This window comes from Aulonocara stuartgranti (genome assembly GCF_965226115.1).
Source record: "Aulonocara stuartgranti genome assembly, chromosome: 12".
Lineage (NCBI taxonomy): Eukaryota > Metazoa > Chordata > Actinopteri > Cichliformes > Cichlidae > Aulonocara > Aulonocara stuartgranti.
This window is the reverse complement of record NC_138948.1, coordinates 37,478,041-37,496,167: the sequence shown is the minus strand read 5'-3', so window position 1 is coordinate 37,496,167 and position 18,127 is coordinate 37,478,041. Positions and strand designations below refer to the sequence as shown.

The 18,127-nt window shown below is 42.4% G+C and overlaps 1 protein-coding gene across 1 annotated transcript in view; it reads right to left on the bottom strand.

Moving 5' to 3' along the window:
* The window catches only part of adgrd2 (adhesion G protein-coupled receptor D2), a 66,832-nt gene extending 51,391 nt beyond the window's left edge, over positions 1-15,441 (bottom strand). Inside the window, exons 1-6 of the mRNA XM_082555282.1 lie at positions 15,420-15,441; positions 7,887-7,954; positions 7,647-7,704; positions 7,331-7,555; positions 6,619-7,248; positions 5,050-5,172 (exon numbers count right to left, since the gene is read on the bottom strand). Coding sequence (XP_082411408.1) covers positions 5,050-5,172; positions 6,619-7,248; positions 7,331-7,555; positions 7,647-7,704; positions 7,887-7,931 — 1,081 coding nt within the window. The 5' untranslated portion in view covers positions 7,932-7,954; positions 15,420-15,441. The remainder of the gene's footprint in view (positions 1-5,049; positions 5,173-6,618; positions 7,249-7,330; positions 7,556-7,646; positions 7,705-7,886; positions 7,955-15,419) is intronic.
* Between the last annotated feature and the right edge of the window lie 2,686 nt (positions 15,442-18,127).

Below are 18,127 nucleotides of genomic sequence, written 5' to 3'. Positions count from 1 at the left end.
ATAAGAAAACTCTTCACCCAATCAGCAAAACATTGTAGTTTTCTTGTAAAAGTGAACAACCCTGCTTACAGTTTTTTCTGAATGCTTAAACCCAAACTGTGATTCCTGTAGCACAATCTCTAAAACTATTCAGACTTATAGCAAAACCACTCACTGAGTTTGCAAAACTAAAAGCACAAAAACTGCTTTGCACTCAGTTTGCAATTTTGTAACACACACTTTGCAAAACTGTAGGCACAATTCACTGCACAACACTCAATTACCAAATTTCCAACACACTCCTAGCAAAAGTATACACATGTATGGCTATCATTAACACTAACTTGCCAACTGTCTGGCACACTTTCACATGTGAAAACTTTCTTAGATAATTAGTTCACTTTGCAATCAGCCTAAGCACTATAATACAGGTAAGCTGTGTGTGCGGAGTACAATGGAGGGAGCAGAAAGAGTGAGAAGTAGAGGAGGCCGAGGAAGAGGACGTGGAGGGGAAGAAGTAGGATGAAGAGGACGACAAGGACAAGGAGGAGCAGAGAGGAAGACGAGGAGGGGGGAGAGGAAGATGAGGAGGGGGGAGAGGAAGGGTAGGAAGAGTAAGAAATAGAATTGCTGATGACATCAGAGCTACAATAGTGGACCATGTAATCAACCGTGGAATGACCCTGAGGGTAGCTGGCCAACGGGTCCAGCCTAACTCGAGCCGCTACACTGTAGCAAGCACCATAAGGACATTTTGAAATGAGAATCGGTTAGTACAGTCACTTCACACAAAGATTTGTAGCACTGCCATATGCTGATGAGAAACACACCAATACCATTGATGTAAAAATACTGAAATTGTTACTTTACAGAATTGCTAGATGACCAGATGCTGGGGCAGAGGAAGCATGTTCACTGCAGACCAAGTAACCCATATAGTCATTATGGCGATTGCAAATAATCCTATACTTGGAAATAAACACTTGTGTTTGTTTTGATGTGTGTGAATAAACACCAGTACTTGAAGTTTGGATCCCTCTATGCTTATGGATCTATGACAGAAGTATGAGCTCAAACTGACATAGCCTACCTTGTGCACAGAGAAAGCAAAAGCCAGATGTGTTTTGTATTCATACCATCAGTGTGCAGTTGGCGCATTGTGTGCTTAGTAGATGATGGCTTGTGTGTACTGTTTGATACGGAAACACCATTTTTACGAAGGTGTGAAGAGTTAATCTAGCTGTGTTTGCTTTTGCAAGAGAACTACAATGTTTTGATTATTGGGTGACAGGTTTTCTTATTTGTGTGAAGAGTTTGGCAAAATTAGCCAATAGTTACAAAAAATGTGCTTACAGTTTTTGCCCGTTGCTTGAACACCGTGAACCCATGCCTAGACTAAAGTAACACAAGTTGAAGCTTTTGTTACCATACCTCAAACACATGTACCCCTACCTTAAACAAAAGCGCTGCTTTGCACCCCAGTTCCAATTATGCAACACACCTACTCCTTTATGCAACACACATGGTCCTGCATGCTACACTCTATTTCATACATAAGACACTTCGCTCACAAAATGAAATTTCAGGGTGCCATTCGGAAAACACATGTATCCAAAATACAAAACACATCGGGTAATTGCAACCACTCAAATACACACCTGAAGGCACTTACTTGCAAATCTGAACACCAATTAGCCAACTACAAAAAGCCCTCAGTTTAGCCATTTCAAGAACTTTGCAAGCATGGATGGAGGGAGAGCAAGAGGAAGAGGAAGAGGTAGAGGAGGAGGAGGAGGAGGAAGAGGAGGAGGCCGAAGAGGCCATGCACGGACCCATATTTCTGATGAAATAAGAGCAACTTTGGTGGACCATGTCATCAACCACGGCCTGACTATGAGGGAAGCTGGGCAGAGAGTCCACCCACATCTAAGCCGCTTCACAGTGGCATCTGTAATACGAACATTCCGACTAGAAAACAGGTCTGTCTTCACCTCCATACCTTCTGCTCTACTCAGATGGTTTTATAGCACTGTTCTACAGTATATCACATTACCATATCAAGTGTACGGGGTGCTAATGCTCCTTTTTCAGCCAAAGTGGCTGATTCCTTATATTGAAGTACAGTGTTGTACAGTGGATGACACAGTACGTACAGTAAAGTACTGTAAGAAAAATAAGCAAACCGATGACAGTATGTGGTTGTATTCCTCCAGAATGACCCGAAGACCTTCTGGGGGAGGACGCCAACGCCTGTTCACACAACAGCAGGAACTTGCTGTTGTGGACCTAGTGAGGGCAGACAATGCCATCCGTCTCCACCAGCTACGACGGAAAATACTTGCAGACAGGCGAGTGTTCAGCAACATAGACCATGTGAGCATCACCACCATCAGACGCATCTTGGGTAAACACAGCATCACCATGAAGCAGCTCTACAGAGTCCCATTCGAGAGGAACAGTGACAGGGTCAAAGGACTTCGAGCTGAATATGTACGGGTACGTGTAACTGTCCCTTACATTTACAATAGAGTATTGGTGAAGTCCAGCAGCAGCTGAATATGTACCATATCAGTACCACATGGATCTATTCTGAGAGCTACACAGGTACCTGTGTGATGGGGTGAGGGTTCTGTATGTGTAGCACTGTAGTACAGTGATATGTTCCCCTTTTTTTCAGAGAATCTCGGCCATGGATGGAGTTGCACAGCCTCATGAATACATTTTCATTGATGAAGCTGGATTCGACCTGAGCAAAACAAGACGACGGGGTCGTAATGTAATTGGCCAAAGGGCAATTGTGCACGTCCCAGGGCAGCGCGGGGGAAACATCACATTATGTGCCGCCATATGCCTTCGAGGGCTTCTGCACCATCATGCAATACTAGGTCCATACAATAGCCAACACATACTCACATTTCTAGATGCTCTCCATGATATAGTTGTACAGAACAGAGCAGATCAGCCCAGGTTTGTGGTGATATGGGATCATGTCAGTTTCCATCGGGCTGCTCTGGTCCAGGCCTGGTTCTCCAACCACAATCAACTTGAAGTGGTATGCTTGCCCCCTTACTCACCATTTTTGAACCCTATAGAGGAATTTTTTTTCGGCTTGGAGATGGCGAGTATATGACCGCCAACCACATGCCCGCATGCCTCTTCTGCAGGCAATGGAACAGGCCTGCGGCGACATTCAGGTGACAGCAATCCATGGATGGTTTTGACATGGAAGAGGATATTTTCCCCGGTGCCCAGCGGGAGAGGACATTGCTTGCGATGTTGATGAGGTCCTGTGGCCAGACCCCAACAGACGGCGGGATCCATGAGCCCACTTATGCACAATTGTCATGGTTTTTTGTGTTTACAGTATAGTGTTTTTTCTATTGCAGTATTATTGTGTTGTTGTTGTTGTTGTTTTTTTTTGCTTTATCTGAATTCATGGTACTGCAATGTACAATATTGAGTAGGTCTATTTGCTTTTTTGGTTGTTTGAAAATGTGTCTCCTGTAAATGTGCCTTCTGAATAAACAATGGAAATCAAAGACTGCAGTGTTTTATGTACAGCAGACTAGTGTGTTCCCCCTGATCTGTCAGTGTTTGCATATGATGCAAGTATGTGTCATTTTGTCAACAGAGTTACATTTTGACAAAGGAATGTCAGGTTTTGACAGCAGAGTTTAGGTTTTGGGAGTAGAGTTTCAATTTGGTGCAGATGTGAATGGTATATTTCCCAGTGTTGTGTCATGTGTACAGTTTTGGCACAGAGAGCGGAGTTTTGCAAAATGTGTTCAAGCAGTGGGCAAAAACTGTAAGCAATCAGAAAAAACTGTAACTCTCCACACCTTTGTAAAAATGGTATTTTCGTATCCAACAGTTAACACAAGCCATCACATTAATAAGCACACAATGCACCAACTGCACACTGATGGTATGAATACAAAACACATCTGGCTTTTGCTTTCTCTGTGCACAAGGTAGGCTATGTCAGTTTGAGCTCATACTGCTGTCATAGATCCATAAGCATAGAGGGATCCAAACTTCAAGTACTGGTGTTTATTCAAACACATCAAAACAAACACAAGTGTTTATTTCCAAGTATAGGATTATTTGCAATCGCCATAATGACTATATGGGTTACTTGGTCTGCAGTGAACATGCTTCCTCTGCCCCAGCATCTGCTCATCTAGCAACTCTGTAAAGTAACAATTTCAATATTTTTACATCTATGGTATTGTTGTGTTTCTCATTAGCATATGGCAGTGCTACAGATCTTAGTGCAAAGTGACTGTATTCACCGACTCTCATTTCAAAATGTCCTTATGATACTTGCTCCAGTGTAGCGGCTCGAGTTAGGCTGGACCCGTTGGCCAGCTACCCTCAGGGTCATTCCACGGTTGATTACATGGTCCACTATTGTAGCTCTGATGTCATCAGCAATTCTATTTCTTACTCTTCTTACCCTTCCTCTCCCCCCTCCTCGTCCTCCTCTTGCTCCTCCTTGTCCTTGTCGTCCTCTTCGTCCTACTTCTTCACCTCCACGTCCTCTTCCTCGGCCTCCTCTACTTCTCACTCTTCCTGCTCCCTCCATTGTACTCCGCACACACAGCTTACCTGTATCATAGTGCTTAGGCTGATTGCAAAGTGAACTAATTATCTAAAACAGTTTCCACATGTGGCAGTGTGCCAGACAGTTGGCAAAATACTGTAAATAATGGCCGTAAATGTGTACAGTTTTGCTAGGAGTGTGTTGATCATTTGGGAATCGAGTGTAAAGCAGTGAGTTGTGTTTACAGTTCTGCAAAGAGAGTGCTGTGCAGTGGATTGTAGCTACAGGTTTGCAAAGTGTGTGTTACAAAATGGCAAACTGAGTGCAAAGCAGTGTTTGTGCTTTTAGTTTTGCAAACTCAGTGAGTGGTTTTGCTACAAGTATTAATAGTTTTAGAAATTGTGCTGTAAGAATCACAGTTAGGGTTTAAGCATTCAGAAAAAACTGTAAATGGCTTAAACTGGTGGAAGGTTAAATAAGTCACATCATGTACCAGACCTCTGCAGCGTACAGCCTGTGAGGCTCACCTCTGCTGCTCCTGCAGATGAAAGGCAGGAGATCCAGGCAGTCCGTCAGACCCAACTGTGGAAGCTCAGCTGACCAGCCCTGCAATGTTCTGCAGCCCTGTAGCTCCACCTGCTGGTGCACTGCTGCAAACACGTACCAATGGTCACACAAGACAAGAGTTAGTATGAAAAAAATATCTGAAGCCTTGTTAGGTGAGAATTAATGGACAGGGTATGACATTTGATTAAAGCAGAAAACTGAATAATGGTTTTAAATTATATCAAATTGCATCTGGGTAATGTGCAAACACAAATGAAACCTATCTTAGTGCTGATAAGAAAAAAAACTGCTCAGATCTAGTAAGAGGAAATATGGGGGAGTAGTCAACACTGCTAGGAGCTGTTCCTTCCCAAGCCGCCCCCCCACACACTGACTGAGCTCTGGGAATCCCCTGCAGTCATCCAGCCCTCCCTGCACACTTTCTTTCTGCTCGTTCTGGAAGCATCCCAGACTTTTCCTGTATAAATTTAATTCTTTGGTTTTATACTAAAGTAAGAATGTGACAGAAAGGCTTTTCTGTGATGCTTTGTGTAAGAACACATGAAAGAGTTATAAAGATTTTCTTTTTTGTGTAGACAGTACAGTTAGAATCAGTTCCTCCATAGTTAGAATAACAGGATGTAATTATTTTTCATAGTTTAATTTTACTGGTGACTATACATCAGTGAAATTTTAACTGTTTACTGTTATTTTACACAAGTATTTTTTGTCGCATTCTTAAAAAAGTAACTATTTCAGCCCCTTGACTGTTTTATCCAATGACTACCTTTTACATGGGTTACTGTCAGCTCAACTGTTTATTTGTTCTTGTAAGCTAGGCTGTCAGCCTGGTGGCCAAACCAGGTTGACTTTTGTTGTGAATTGCCACTAAGTAGATCAAACTGAATGAAGTGGATTCAGCTTTATTTCTGTGTTACACGTGGCCAGCTTAACCTTTACATAATTACTTTTTAGTCATTATTTTAGCTTTTGCAGTTCTTTAATAAAATGCACAGATTACGTTTAGCTGTCCTATTAACCTTAAATTTACTTACTCATCACAGCTGTTTAGCTGTTACAATTATTTAACATTTTTAACTATTTATTCATAATTTATTTGTCTTTCAGTTGCTTGTATGTTATTCTGTTTTAGCTGTGACATTTTGTTTATCTGTTACTTCTAACTAACCTACAATAATTTTAAATATTTACCAGTTTTAGATCAAATCTTTATAGTTTACTGGATAGTTTGCGCTACCTGGGACTATTTTATATTTCATTTTTTATTTTTTTAGTTGTCATTCATTTTTAAATTTGAACACTGTCTAATTATTACACTTCTCTGCTAGCTTTCAAGGCAGTTTGACTTTAACTGTCTGACATTGTGCATATTTTTAAAAAATCTACTTTACTTTGTATTTCTCCTTCATAAAGTAGAGCAAAAATCATCAAAGCAAGGTTGACAAGGCCAACAAAGTATACCAACATACAACAGCTCTTATTAGCAGAGAATAAATTTAAGTTATAGATTTTAAAAGGAGTCATCTTACCCGGGCAAAACAATCGGGCCTGCACCTCTTTGACCACAGGGTGGCTACTAAGGAGCTCAAGGTTCCAACTGAAAAGCAGGTCCTGGGTGACTGGTGAACATTCATTTAGCAGACGGACATGGTGTGATTCCAAAGACATGTTCCAGACATTTAGGTCAGTTATATTTCCAAAGAAAGGCTCTGTAAAATTCCCGCCAAAAGAGTCTTGGTCCTGCCCCAGGATCAGAATCCCATCACCGTAGATATCCCTGGAAGTGTCTGTGTCTGAGCCTGTGTCTTTCCTGTCTCCGTCCACATAGGTAGCCCAGTGGCCACCACTCTGCTGCCATGTGACACAGATTTGATGCCACGCACCATCATTTGGGAAGGATGCCTTGTATGGTAGGTGCTTCCCATGGATGATGAGCGCCAGCAAAATGCGACCCTGCATGTCTGCTTGGCCTCGCAGCTGGAACTCATTGGTAAAGACAGGTGCAGCGTAGGAAAATATGGTCGACACCTCACTCCACCATGGGTCCCACTGAACTCGAACACAAACACTGACAGATGAGAGGGCTGGGAAGGACTTGTTGACGTGTGCAAAGCCGTCACGCGACTCCTTTGGAAACTTTAGAGCTGAGAACTGCAAATCTGAAAGATGAGACCAAAAAGGTGTTTCACGTAAAACAAAACAAAACAAAAATCTGCAGCTTAAAACTGCGTTTTCACTCACACTGCTGGGAGAGCGCCACAGGCTTGGAGGCTACTCTGCTGGAATCCCTGACCCAGACGGAGGAATGAAGTCCAGCCTGCCGAAGCAGCTCCAGAACTTCCTTCTGGTCTGAGGTGATGAGAGAGCTAAACCGCCCTCTGCAGAAGCTGTCGGCCCTAGAGAAGGACAGCGAGTCATTGACCAGCTGGAAAGCCCAGTGTGGTGTCAGATACACCAGTGTTTCTCCTAGAAAGTCAGACATATACATGAAGTTTCATTAAACATGGATAATATAGAGATTTTATTTAGCCTTTAGTGGAGAAGCCAGAATTCTCACCATTTGAGCCCTCTACTCTTTCTGGCACGGCATGTGTCGGCTCACTTTCACATCCCACCTACAGGACAAAGGAAACCAGTTCACCAAAATACCAAATTAAAATAATTTGGATTTCCATGTTTTAAATGTTTGTTTGGGGTTTTTGTTTTTACATAAAAAAGGTAACAACAATGAAAAAAATCACACATCAAATAATTTGTATCAATTTAAATCATTATGGAAAAATGAGAAGGTTATTACCTCAAACAGGAAGAGTATGAGTCCAGTAAGCAGGGTTCCCATCATCTCTAAGCCAGTGTAGCGTTCTGCTGTAATAAACCATTCAGGTCACCAGTGCAATTATGAATTATATTTCTGCTAAATCTAGATAAACGCCACTGATTATGAGCATTTAAGCCATAAACATTTCAGATGCTGCTGTGAGCAGTGCATGACAGTGCTGGTGGCAAGCATGTGTCACTCTTCCACAGCTGGTTCGCAAATATTCAATTTTTTCCCAGTTTATGGGAGATGTTAAATCCCTTCTTTCCTCCAACCAGTACAAAAAGTAGTGTGAGGTAATATGGGAACAAGATCCAGCTACACCGGATAATGGAACCCAAATCCAGACGAGTACCGCTAATACCTCAACCACAGTGTTCGATATACCCTGCAGTGCAGTCTGATCTCCTGACTGGGAGAGAGCTGGCGATCCCAGTGCATCTGTCCAATAATCCCAGTCTGTCCTGCCTCCTCTTTGCGACAGACTCAAACTCCTCCCTCTCCTTCTGCCCTCCACCCTGAAACCATTGGGCTTTGTCATGCAAATAGAGCCATTTTTAAAAGAAGCCTATTTACGTAAGCAGTGTCAAGCATTTGCCAGAGAGAGTTCAGCAGCAGCAGCAGGGTGGCAGACATTTTTACTGTATGGGCCTTATTTATGTTTACTACAGAACACTTTGTGTTAAGTGGGGCATCTGTTTCATTATTGTACTTCAAAGTTAGTAAAACATTAGTGCTACTCATGTAATCCACCCACAAAGTTTGTCTTTGTAGACAGATTTCATCAGGTGGCTTCGTGCATCATGTCAGCGAGCTTTTACAAGCATCAAGCATCTCCTCACCTTCACAGTACACTTCCTGCATCAAACAGGCATCTTCTGCTCTGAGGTTTATCCAGTGGCATTGCACTGACTATGTGTCAACAGCAAAAAGGAAGGGCAAGAAACATACACTGCATTTTACAGGTTGTAAGCAAACCACTGGTTAAACTGGAACTTATATAGCACTTTTCTAGTCTTCTTGGCTGCTCAAAGCATATTAAACTACAAGTCACATTCACCCATTCACATTGTGTACTCTTCAAACACTACATTTACTGTACCTGTACAATTAACCTGACACACATGGACTGTTGGAGGCAGCCAGAAGAAAACCAAATGAGTTATTTCTATTGTGTCATCCTGCGAGGTGGTGCTTGTGTAACAAAGGCTGCTAAAATCACTAACCAACAACAAGAAATCCAGCCAGCAGTCGTACATTACAACGACTTTATGTCTGACAGTTTTAAGTACATGGCGTAGTAAAAGTATTTTCCAAAGACTGCGATTATTGTCTTATTCTGCAGTAGTACTGATACTGCAGTAGTACTGTGCTAAAGCTATTTCCTCCAGTCAGACGCACAGTTGAGGTGAGGTTCTCAAAGATGCAGAAAGTCTGGTTACTCCTGTGTTCATGTGCCTTCCCCTCACAAGAACCTGTAATTCAGTTTGCTAATGCCAAAAAATATCTTTTCATCTAATAGAGTCAACAGCAAGTTCAGTCAGAACACACTTCATAATTTTTTTTAACTGATTTACATGACACTGAGTGAAATAAGTATTTTATCCCTGAGCCAGAATTGTCAAGTAGGGCAGTCGTCTACTGCAACTGGTTGGGCTGAGGCGAGGAAGACCAGTGTTGGTCAAGTTACTTGAAAAAAGTAATCAGTAACTAATTACAGATTACTTCCCCCCAAAAGTAATCCCGTTACTTTACTGATTACTTATTTTCAAAAGTAATTAATTACTTAGTTACTTAGTTACTTTTTAAAAACACGATTTACAACCTGAAGAGGTGATAAAGTGATAGATCTTTCAGCCCAATTCTACTTTTTCTGCATAATCCATCATACAAAATGTGATCAAATGGAAAAGTCTCTTTTTAAAACTTGTTTTGTTAGTTTTAATCTTTTAACTTTATGCATCAAGCAAACATTTAATTATCTGCAACATTCACTGACTGGAAGAAATTAGTTTAACATTTAAACCTATTTTCTGCACATTCCAGCACATAAAATGTTTGGTTTTTTTCGTGTTTACACTCAGTCTTTCAAATAGATGCAAGTAAAACACAGCAGAAAATAAATAAAGTCACAGACTCAGCAGTCCTGTTGCTCTATTTTCACCTGTAAAGCAGGACTGCGGTAGGCGGAGGTTTACCCTGGTGCAGGTGTACAGCGGTCAGTGGAAGAATCCGCGAGTTTCTCTGTGAGTTTCCCATTACGTCGTAGCTACTCGGTGCTTGCTCGGAAGTTTAGGGGTTTTTTTCGCTGTAAAAAGAAGTTTTCTTCCCACGCACAGCGGACACTAATGTTTTTGTCACTTTGTATGGAATCAAACTCAAAGTAAGGTCAGTACTTCCACGCTTTAAACGCTGCACGCTCATACTCTCTCTGCACTCGATATATGATCCATTGTTGATCTGCACACAGCTGTTGTCACGAACGGCGCACTCGCTTACGTCACTGTCATGAGACATTCTCGCAAAAAATCACGGTTTTAGTAACGCAGCGTTCCTACGGGAAAGTAACAGTAATCTAATTACCGTTTTTGCGATAGTAATCCCTTACTTTACTCGTTACCTGTAACGCGTTACTGCCCATCTCTGAGGAAGACAGAAAAAAAGACAGGCTGTGGAAGACAGCCAGAGATTACTAACAGCTAATGATTAAATGCAGAAAGCACATAGAGAAATGAAAAAGGTGTCGAAGAATTTTACTATTCTAGGCAAGACTGTAGATCTGCACAAGGCTGGAATGATTATTAAATTAGGCAAGGGGCCAGTTGCATTAAGAGACTTGACTGGGCAATACAATGTCAGTAATGAAAATAAATGACTGGACTGCTGTCAACGCTTATAGGGCTGATGCACAATGGCCCTTCAATTGACTTATTAACCCAAAATCCTGTCAGCTCACCAGGCTAATGCCCAGTATGATTCAGTAAAAGGACTAGCTGTTATAGTCCCTGATGATGCATTGCTTTAAATGGAGAGAATCTTGAGGGATGGCTGTTATGAGGAAAGGCAGCCCAGAAACTTTACCAGCAGCACATACCGACAACAAAGGAGCAGCTAAAGTCCGGTCAAAAATTTCTGGAGGGAGCTGAAGTTTTGAGATGCCAAGTGGCAGCCAAGAAACCGAAATGATGTAGACGGTGTTTGTAAAGAGGAATCGGCTGGAATACCTCCTGAGACAAATCAAATTCACATTTTATTTGTCACATACACAGTCATGCACAGTACGATATGCAGTGAAATGCTTAGACAACTGCTCGTGACCTAAAGAAAAAAAAGAAAAGGCTATGATTAAGATAGGAAATAAATATGAAAAATTAAAAAGGGTAAATTTAACAAGGAAGGAATAAAACAAAATATAAAAATTAAAGTTAAAAATGAAATAACTGTACAACACAATACACAGTATAGAACTATATAAGAATGTATGACGAAATATAAATATATATATACACAATAACAGCAGCTGTACAAGTATTAACTGGAAATGAAGAATATAGTGACCAGTGTTGTGCAATCCACATTATGTCTTGTGCAGTGCAAATATGCTTAAAGTGATGAAGTGAAAACAATGTCCAGAATGTCCAGTGTGTGTGTAAGAACTGTATGTGTGGGTCAGTATTGTGTGGTGGTGTGATTGAGAGACCGTATCGCCTGCGGGAAGAAGCTCCTCCTCAGTCTCTCTGTGTTGGTCTTCAGGGAGCGGAATTGCTTTCCTGACCTCAGCAGAGAGAACAGTCTGTTGTTGGGATGGCTGAGGTCCTTCACGATCTTCCTGGCCTTGGTCCAGCACCGCCTGCTGTAGATTGAGTGCAGGTCAGGGAGCTCGGAGCGGATGGTGCGCTCAGCTGACCGCACAACCCTCTGTAGAGCTCGTCTGTCCTGCATGGTGCTGTTCCCGAACCAGGTTAAGATGTTTCCCGCCAGGATGCTCTCTATGGTGCACGAGTAAAAGTTCCTGAGCACCTTGGAGGGCAGTTGGAAGTCTCTCAAGCGTCTGAGGTGGTAGAGACGCTGTCGGGCCTTTTTCACCACGGTGTTGATGTGACAGGACCATGACAGGTCCTGCGTGATGTGAACTCCGAGGTATTTGAAGCTGTCCACTCTCTCCACTGGGCACTCGTTGATGACGGGGGTCTGGTAGTTCCTCTCCTGCTTAGTGCTGAAGTCCACTATCAGCTCCTTTGTCTTACTGACGTTTAGAAGGAGGTTGTTCCTCTGGCACCAGTTCTCCAGATTCCTAATCTCCTTCAGGTAGGCCGTCTCGTTGTTATCAGAGATCAGGCCCACCACGACGGTGTCGTCAGCAAACTTGATGATGGTGGTGGAGCTGGTAGTGGCCACGCAGTCATATGTGTACAAAGAGTACAGCAGGGGGCTCAGAACACACCCCTGGGGGGCTCCAGTGCTGAGAGTGGTGGAGGCTGAGACATGTCCGCCCATCCTTACTGCCTGTGGTCTGCCAGTTAGGAAGTTGGAGATCCACTGACACATAGATGAGCTGAGTCCCAGATGCTCCAGCTTGGTGGTGAGTGTGGAGGGAATTATGGTGTTAAATGCAGAGCTGTAGTCTATGAAGAGCATTTTAACATAATTCCCCCTTCTAGTGTCCAAGTGAGTGAGTGATGTGTGGAGGAGATGAGAGATGGCATCGTCTGTGGAACGATTTGGACGGTAAGCGAACTGTAGTGGGTCCAGTGTGTCTGGTAGTGAAGAAATGATGAAGTCTCTGACCAGGCGTTCAAAGCACTTCATCACTACTGAGGTGAGGGCTACAGGGCGATAGTCATTGAGAGAAGCAGGGTGGGGTTTCTTCGGGACAGGAACAATGATGGACTCTTTGAAGCATGTGGGGATCACCGACTGAGATAAAGAGATGTTGAATATCTCAGTGAACACAGGAGCTAGCTGGTATGCGCAGTCTCTTAGGATACGACCTGGGATGCCGTCTGGTCCTGCTGCTTTCCTGGTGTTCACTCTCTTGAAGGCTCTCCTTACTTCATGCTCGGAGATGACGAGCACGTTTCCGGTGCTGGCAGTATCTTCCTGTCTGCAGCCGTTAGCGCCGCTAGCACTAGCATCGTTGGAGACCTTAGCTGCAGCCTCGAAGCGAGCATAGAAAGTGTTCAGCTCGTCTGCCAGAGTCACGGCCGCGTTCGTCATACCGCGGCCGTGAGACGTGTCTAAATCTGGTGACCAACCACAAGTGCCTTACTGCTATATTTGCTAAGAAGTGTTTCTCCACCAAGTACTAACTCATATAATTTTCTTGGGGATCAAATACTCATTTCACTTACTGACATGCAAATCAGTGCATAACTTTTATGTCATGTGTTTTTGGTTTTGGCTGATATTCTCTCTCTCAGTGAAAATGAAACTACCATAAAAGAGACGTCTCATTTCTTTGTAAGTGAAAAACATACAGATTCAGCAGAGGATCAAATAATTATTTCCTCCACTTGTCACGGTTCTGGGTCAGTTTCTACCCAGTATTTTGAGTTTATTATGTTTTGCTTTAATTTTGCATCAGGGATTGTTTTCTTGTTCTCTTGTTGTGTTAATGATGATGATGATGATGATTATGATGTTTATTATTAGAGTTTCATGTTTCTGTTTATTTGTGTTTAGGATTTGTTCTTCGGTTGTGTCTGCTTAGTATATGTCTAGTTCCATGTGTCGTTTTCTGTCTCTCTGTGTTGGGTCCGTGTCTCTGAGTTGTGATTCATGTTTCCTGTTTTGTTGTGGAGGTCTTTGTCTTGTGTTGGTGTGTGCAGCTTTGTTCCCCCTGTCTCGTTGGCCCTGGTCTCTCCCAGCTGTGTCTCCCTCCTGTTGCCGATTCCCCCGTTGTTGCCCTGTGTGTGTGGGCCCTGTGTTTTCCCATGCTCGGTGTTGCGTCGTATCCTCAGATTATGCCTGTGTGTTTTCGTGTCAGTGTTTCACGTTCATTGCCATTGCTCCGTTTATGTTTTGTTTTATGCCAGCAATAAAGCTGAGGTTTTGAGTTACAGTTCAGATTTCCGTGACTGTTTTAATGCAGTACTGCCTGAGGGCCTGAAGATCACACGCATCTAATATTGATTTTAAGCCCTGTCCCTTATGCAGAGAGATTTCTCCAGATTCTCACAATCATTTGATGGTGTTATGTACAGTACGTAATGAGATATTCATAATATGTTTGTAGGTGTTTATTTTATCTATGCATTGCACATTGGTGAACCTCTGTCTAACCTTACTTCTGAGGAACTCCCTCTCTCTTTTTGTACCCAATCACGTTGGGAACTGACCAAATTAATTAAAAAAATAATTTTTTCATCTGATTGGCCAATGTCATGTCAATCACAAATTTAACTATCCAATCAGAGAACAGGTGGGTTTGGCTATTGGAGGGGTGCATTATGGAGCTTCAGGTCCTTGAAGGGAATAAATGCCCTTTTAGATGCCAGCCCAGCGTTTTCCTTCATCACCACGAAGGAGAACAGTCTGTGGTGGTCTGAGTTTTTGTGGGGGGGTGGGCAGTGTTGTTGAAATGACAGTCTTCATTAGTGAGGATACTTACAAAGCTTTCTCCGTTAACATGTTTTTATTGAATATTTGAAGAACCAGCAAAAAAACCCAGAAACTCTTGTAGAGGACATAAAGTCAGAGATAGAAACAACAAGGAGCAGGTGCATCTAGTACAGGTAGAGCTGCTGCAAAAACCCACAGAGCCCAGCAGCCAGCGCAACAAATTCTGGATCCTTGGCTTTTAGTTAGCAGTTAGCATTAGCAGCACATGTGATGTGAAAGGACCTTTATGCTGAGCACTGTGACTCACAGCAATGGTCCCGGGTCAGCCCTGACTTTGTGTTAAACTAATACTAAAGTAATAATGGTATTTCTAACCACTGATATACCACAACTTTATCCTTTCAACAGCTGCTGAAAGTTAGGGGACCTAGCTGCTATCGGATATTTACACAGAGATCTTCCAGCTTCAAACTGTATTACCCTTCCAGGACCTGCAGTTCAAAAAAGCGCCCCTCTGACAGCCAAACCCATCTGTTCTCTGATTGTATAGTTAAATTTGTGATTGACATGACATTGGCCAATCAGATGAAAGAAAAAGAAAAACAGGGTCAAAATTCGTACTTGTAACTTGAAACTTGAGTGCAGAGTTTCACACATATTTTTTGGCTAAGTCCACACACAAATTCTTTTTGCACATACAAATCCTGATTTACAAGAACAAAACTGATTTACAAGTACAAAATATTTATGACCACAATTTGAGCCCATATTCACAGGCATGTGTAATACTGTGGGAATAAGAATTGGCACCTTCACGTCTGAGGCCATGATTTTCAGGAGGAAAGGATGGAATTCCCACTCCAGGTCAAGGACGAGTAGATATCTTTAAGTATCTCAGAGTTTGTTGTGGTAAAGAGAGATAAGCAAAGCTGATGATTCACTGGTTCCTACCTTTACCTGTGGTAATTAGATCACAGATACGTGCTTTCTCCAAAGGATGGTTAGAGATAGGAGGAGGAATTCAGTCATTCGAGAAGGAGCTCCTGGTCGTCCTCATTGAAGGGTCCCAGCTGAGGTGGTTATGGCATGTCCTACTGGGAGGAGGCTCCAGAGCAGATCAAGGCCCAGGATAGACCCTGGTAAAAATCAAGAAAGAATTGGACTGTAAAGGCACTCTCTCAGAAAGACTTTGTACTAATTTTCAGTGACTATTCCCCAGATTTAAACCATGATAGGAAAACACTGACCATAAAACAATAGAGCCACCTGATCCCCTCAATGTAGGGGTCAAATATTGCACTGGTTCATGTGTAGCTACTAATTGCTTCGTGATGTAATTTAACTGAACATTTATTAATGATATTAAAAAACTTAGAGTGGTGCCTCTGAGTCAAGTTCTGAAGCTTATTTTTGAAATCTAAGTAGAGTTTGACATGTTTATTTGCATATATTTTCCTGCTGAATGTCTCTTTCAGACCACATCTTATAGTGCAATTTCACAAGGTTAAAAAAGTAAAAAATACTAGAATACCCAAGCTTTGCAAAAAGGCAGGAAAGAAGCAAACTTATATTCCTCTAGTTATAGTGTAGCAAATTCCTAGTAAACTGGCAGCTGGCGAAAACAGAGAGTGGGTCAGCTGCAACCCAGCAAACTGGGTCATAAAACCAGTGGCAGTCTACAGAAATGCAGAGCAAGAGATACTAAGGCATATCTTTGTGCATCCCAGAGCAATACCACATGATAAAAGCAACCCTGACCTACTTTACAACAATAAAAGATTATTTTTAACAAAAAGACAAAATCACACTTAACCTTTCAAATATATATTCTCCTACCATATGTGCAGACATAATTGCAACCTATCTGGAGGCTGGAGTGAGAGCACTTAGTGTGTTTGTGCATACAGAGTGTTTTCTTTACACTATGAGCTCAGTGTGTAAATAGTTGTTCACAGCTCGTTTTACCAGAGCCAAATCAACACAATAGTGCAAGAAATTGCACTTCAAAAGAGAAGCATTCAGGAAAGGGCTATTTGGGTTCTGCTTTAGTAAAGCCACATAAATCTAACGTCATACCGCGTGACTGTCTCTAAGAGCTGAACCCCAGTTTTTGGGTTTTTCCAAGTTACTTTTTTCCTGAAGCCAACAACATCTCTAGTCAGAGCGCTCTTCATCAACAGGCCAGCAGAGGCTCACAAAAGAGGCCCGGACTAATTGACCTCCTCCCACTGCTCACTCTTTCCTCCACTGTAACTTTGCTGCTGCTGCCCCCAGTGCATTTCCATGACAACCCACAGAATGTAAGAGAGGTATGGAAACGCCAAACACTTGGTGGAAGCACAACGTCACACACAAAAGGCCAACGACCTACATATGGAGCGAAGATGAAGGCTGTTCCCAGAAGAACAGGCCCAGCAGAGGAAGGACAGAAATGCTGTGACAACCCCCTCAAGCTCCTTCTGTTTTAATCTCATCCACCTGCTCTGGGATGAAGATGACTCCAGACTGTAAACCTGCACCTCGTAAGAGAAATTAGTGAAAATAGAGCAGGCTGTGAAGGGAAGACCCTTTTACGAATAAACAAAAGAGAGCTCTGTTTGTACTTTATGGTGCTTCTATTCAAATGAAACAGCAGAAACGTAGTGTGAAACAGCACAAGCCCACATGTAAGGCTCAGGCGACACATATTCGTAAATCTGCAGACTGAAGATGGCGGAATTTTCCATAGTAAACACTTCTGGCTGGTTAGTAGCCATGTTTGTCTGGGCTAATCTGGCAACGGCAGATAGCCTTTATGGCCACCTACTGGCTATCAATCAGACACACTACTGATGAGCAGCAGCAGGGGTCACGCCGTCGCCACGGAGACTGTCTTTAAAAGCAGCCATATAAATGATAGAGGGTGTTGGCAAGATACAAAAAGAATGACAGAGGCAGAGAGGAATGAGCGACTCTGGAGTTAGTTGTGTTGTCTTTGGACTGAAATGGACTTCAGCTCACAGGGGACAGTGCTGAGCTGTACCAACCTCTATCCACCCAGAACAAGAAAGTGAGCTGCACACTGGTAACATCAGTTTGCCAAAATGAAACATTAGTATTTACTTTCATCTTGCATCTGAGAAATAGTGTTAGAACATGACTGTTCTGAGCAATCGCAACTTAGAACAGTTGTGATTGCTTAGAATTACAACTGTTTGGAAGTTGGCTTTGTAGGCCAACTTCCAAAAGTAGGAACCAAATACACACTAACATAAACCTAAAAATAAATCGAAAATCATTCCAAATCAAAACTTTGCATTTAACCTTCTCAATAAAGTTGCAGTGAATGAACAATTACCAGTTAATCTAACCCCACATCTTTGGGCTCTGAGATGAATCACCCAGAAAGAATCCACAGAGACACGGGCAGAACATGCAGTGTCCGCACAGAAAGAACCAGAGCTAATTATTGCACCACCACCACCACAGTTTTCTGTCATTTCATAAAGTCTAGCAGATAATAACATGAAGCTTTCGTATATAAATGTTGACACTTTGTGACTCAGACCAGAACAGACTGTTACCACCCTGGACGTTAGATTTTGGGGAAATAGATGTGACACTGGTCATTCTGGGGGACATAACCTAACCATTACTGCCCTGGCTTATGAAGCTATTTC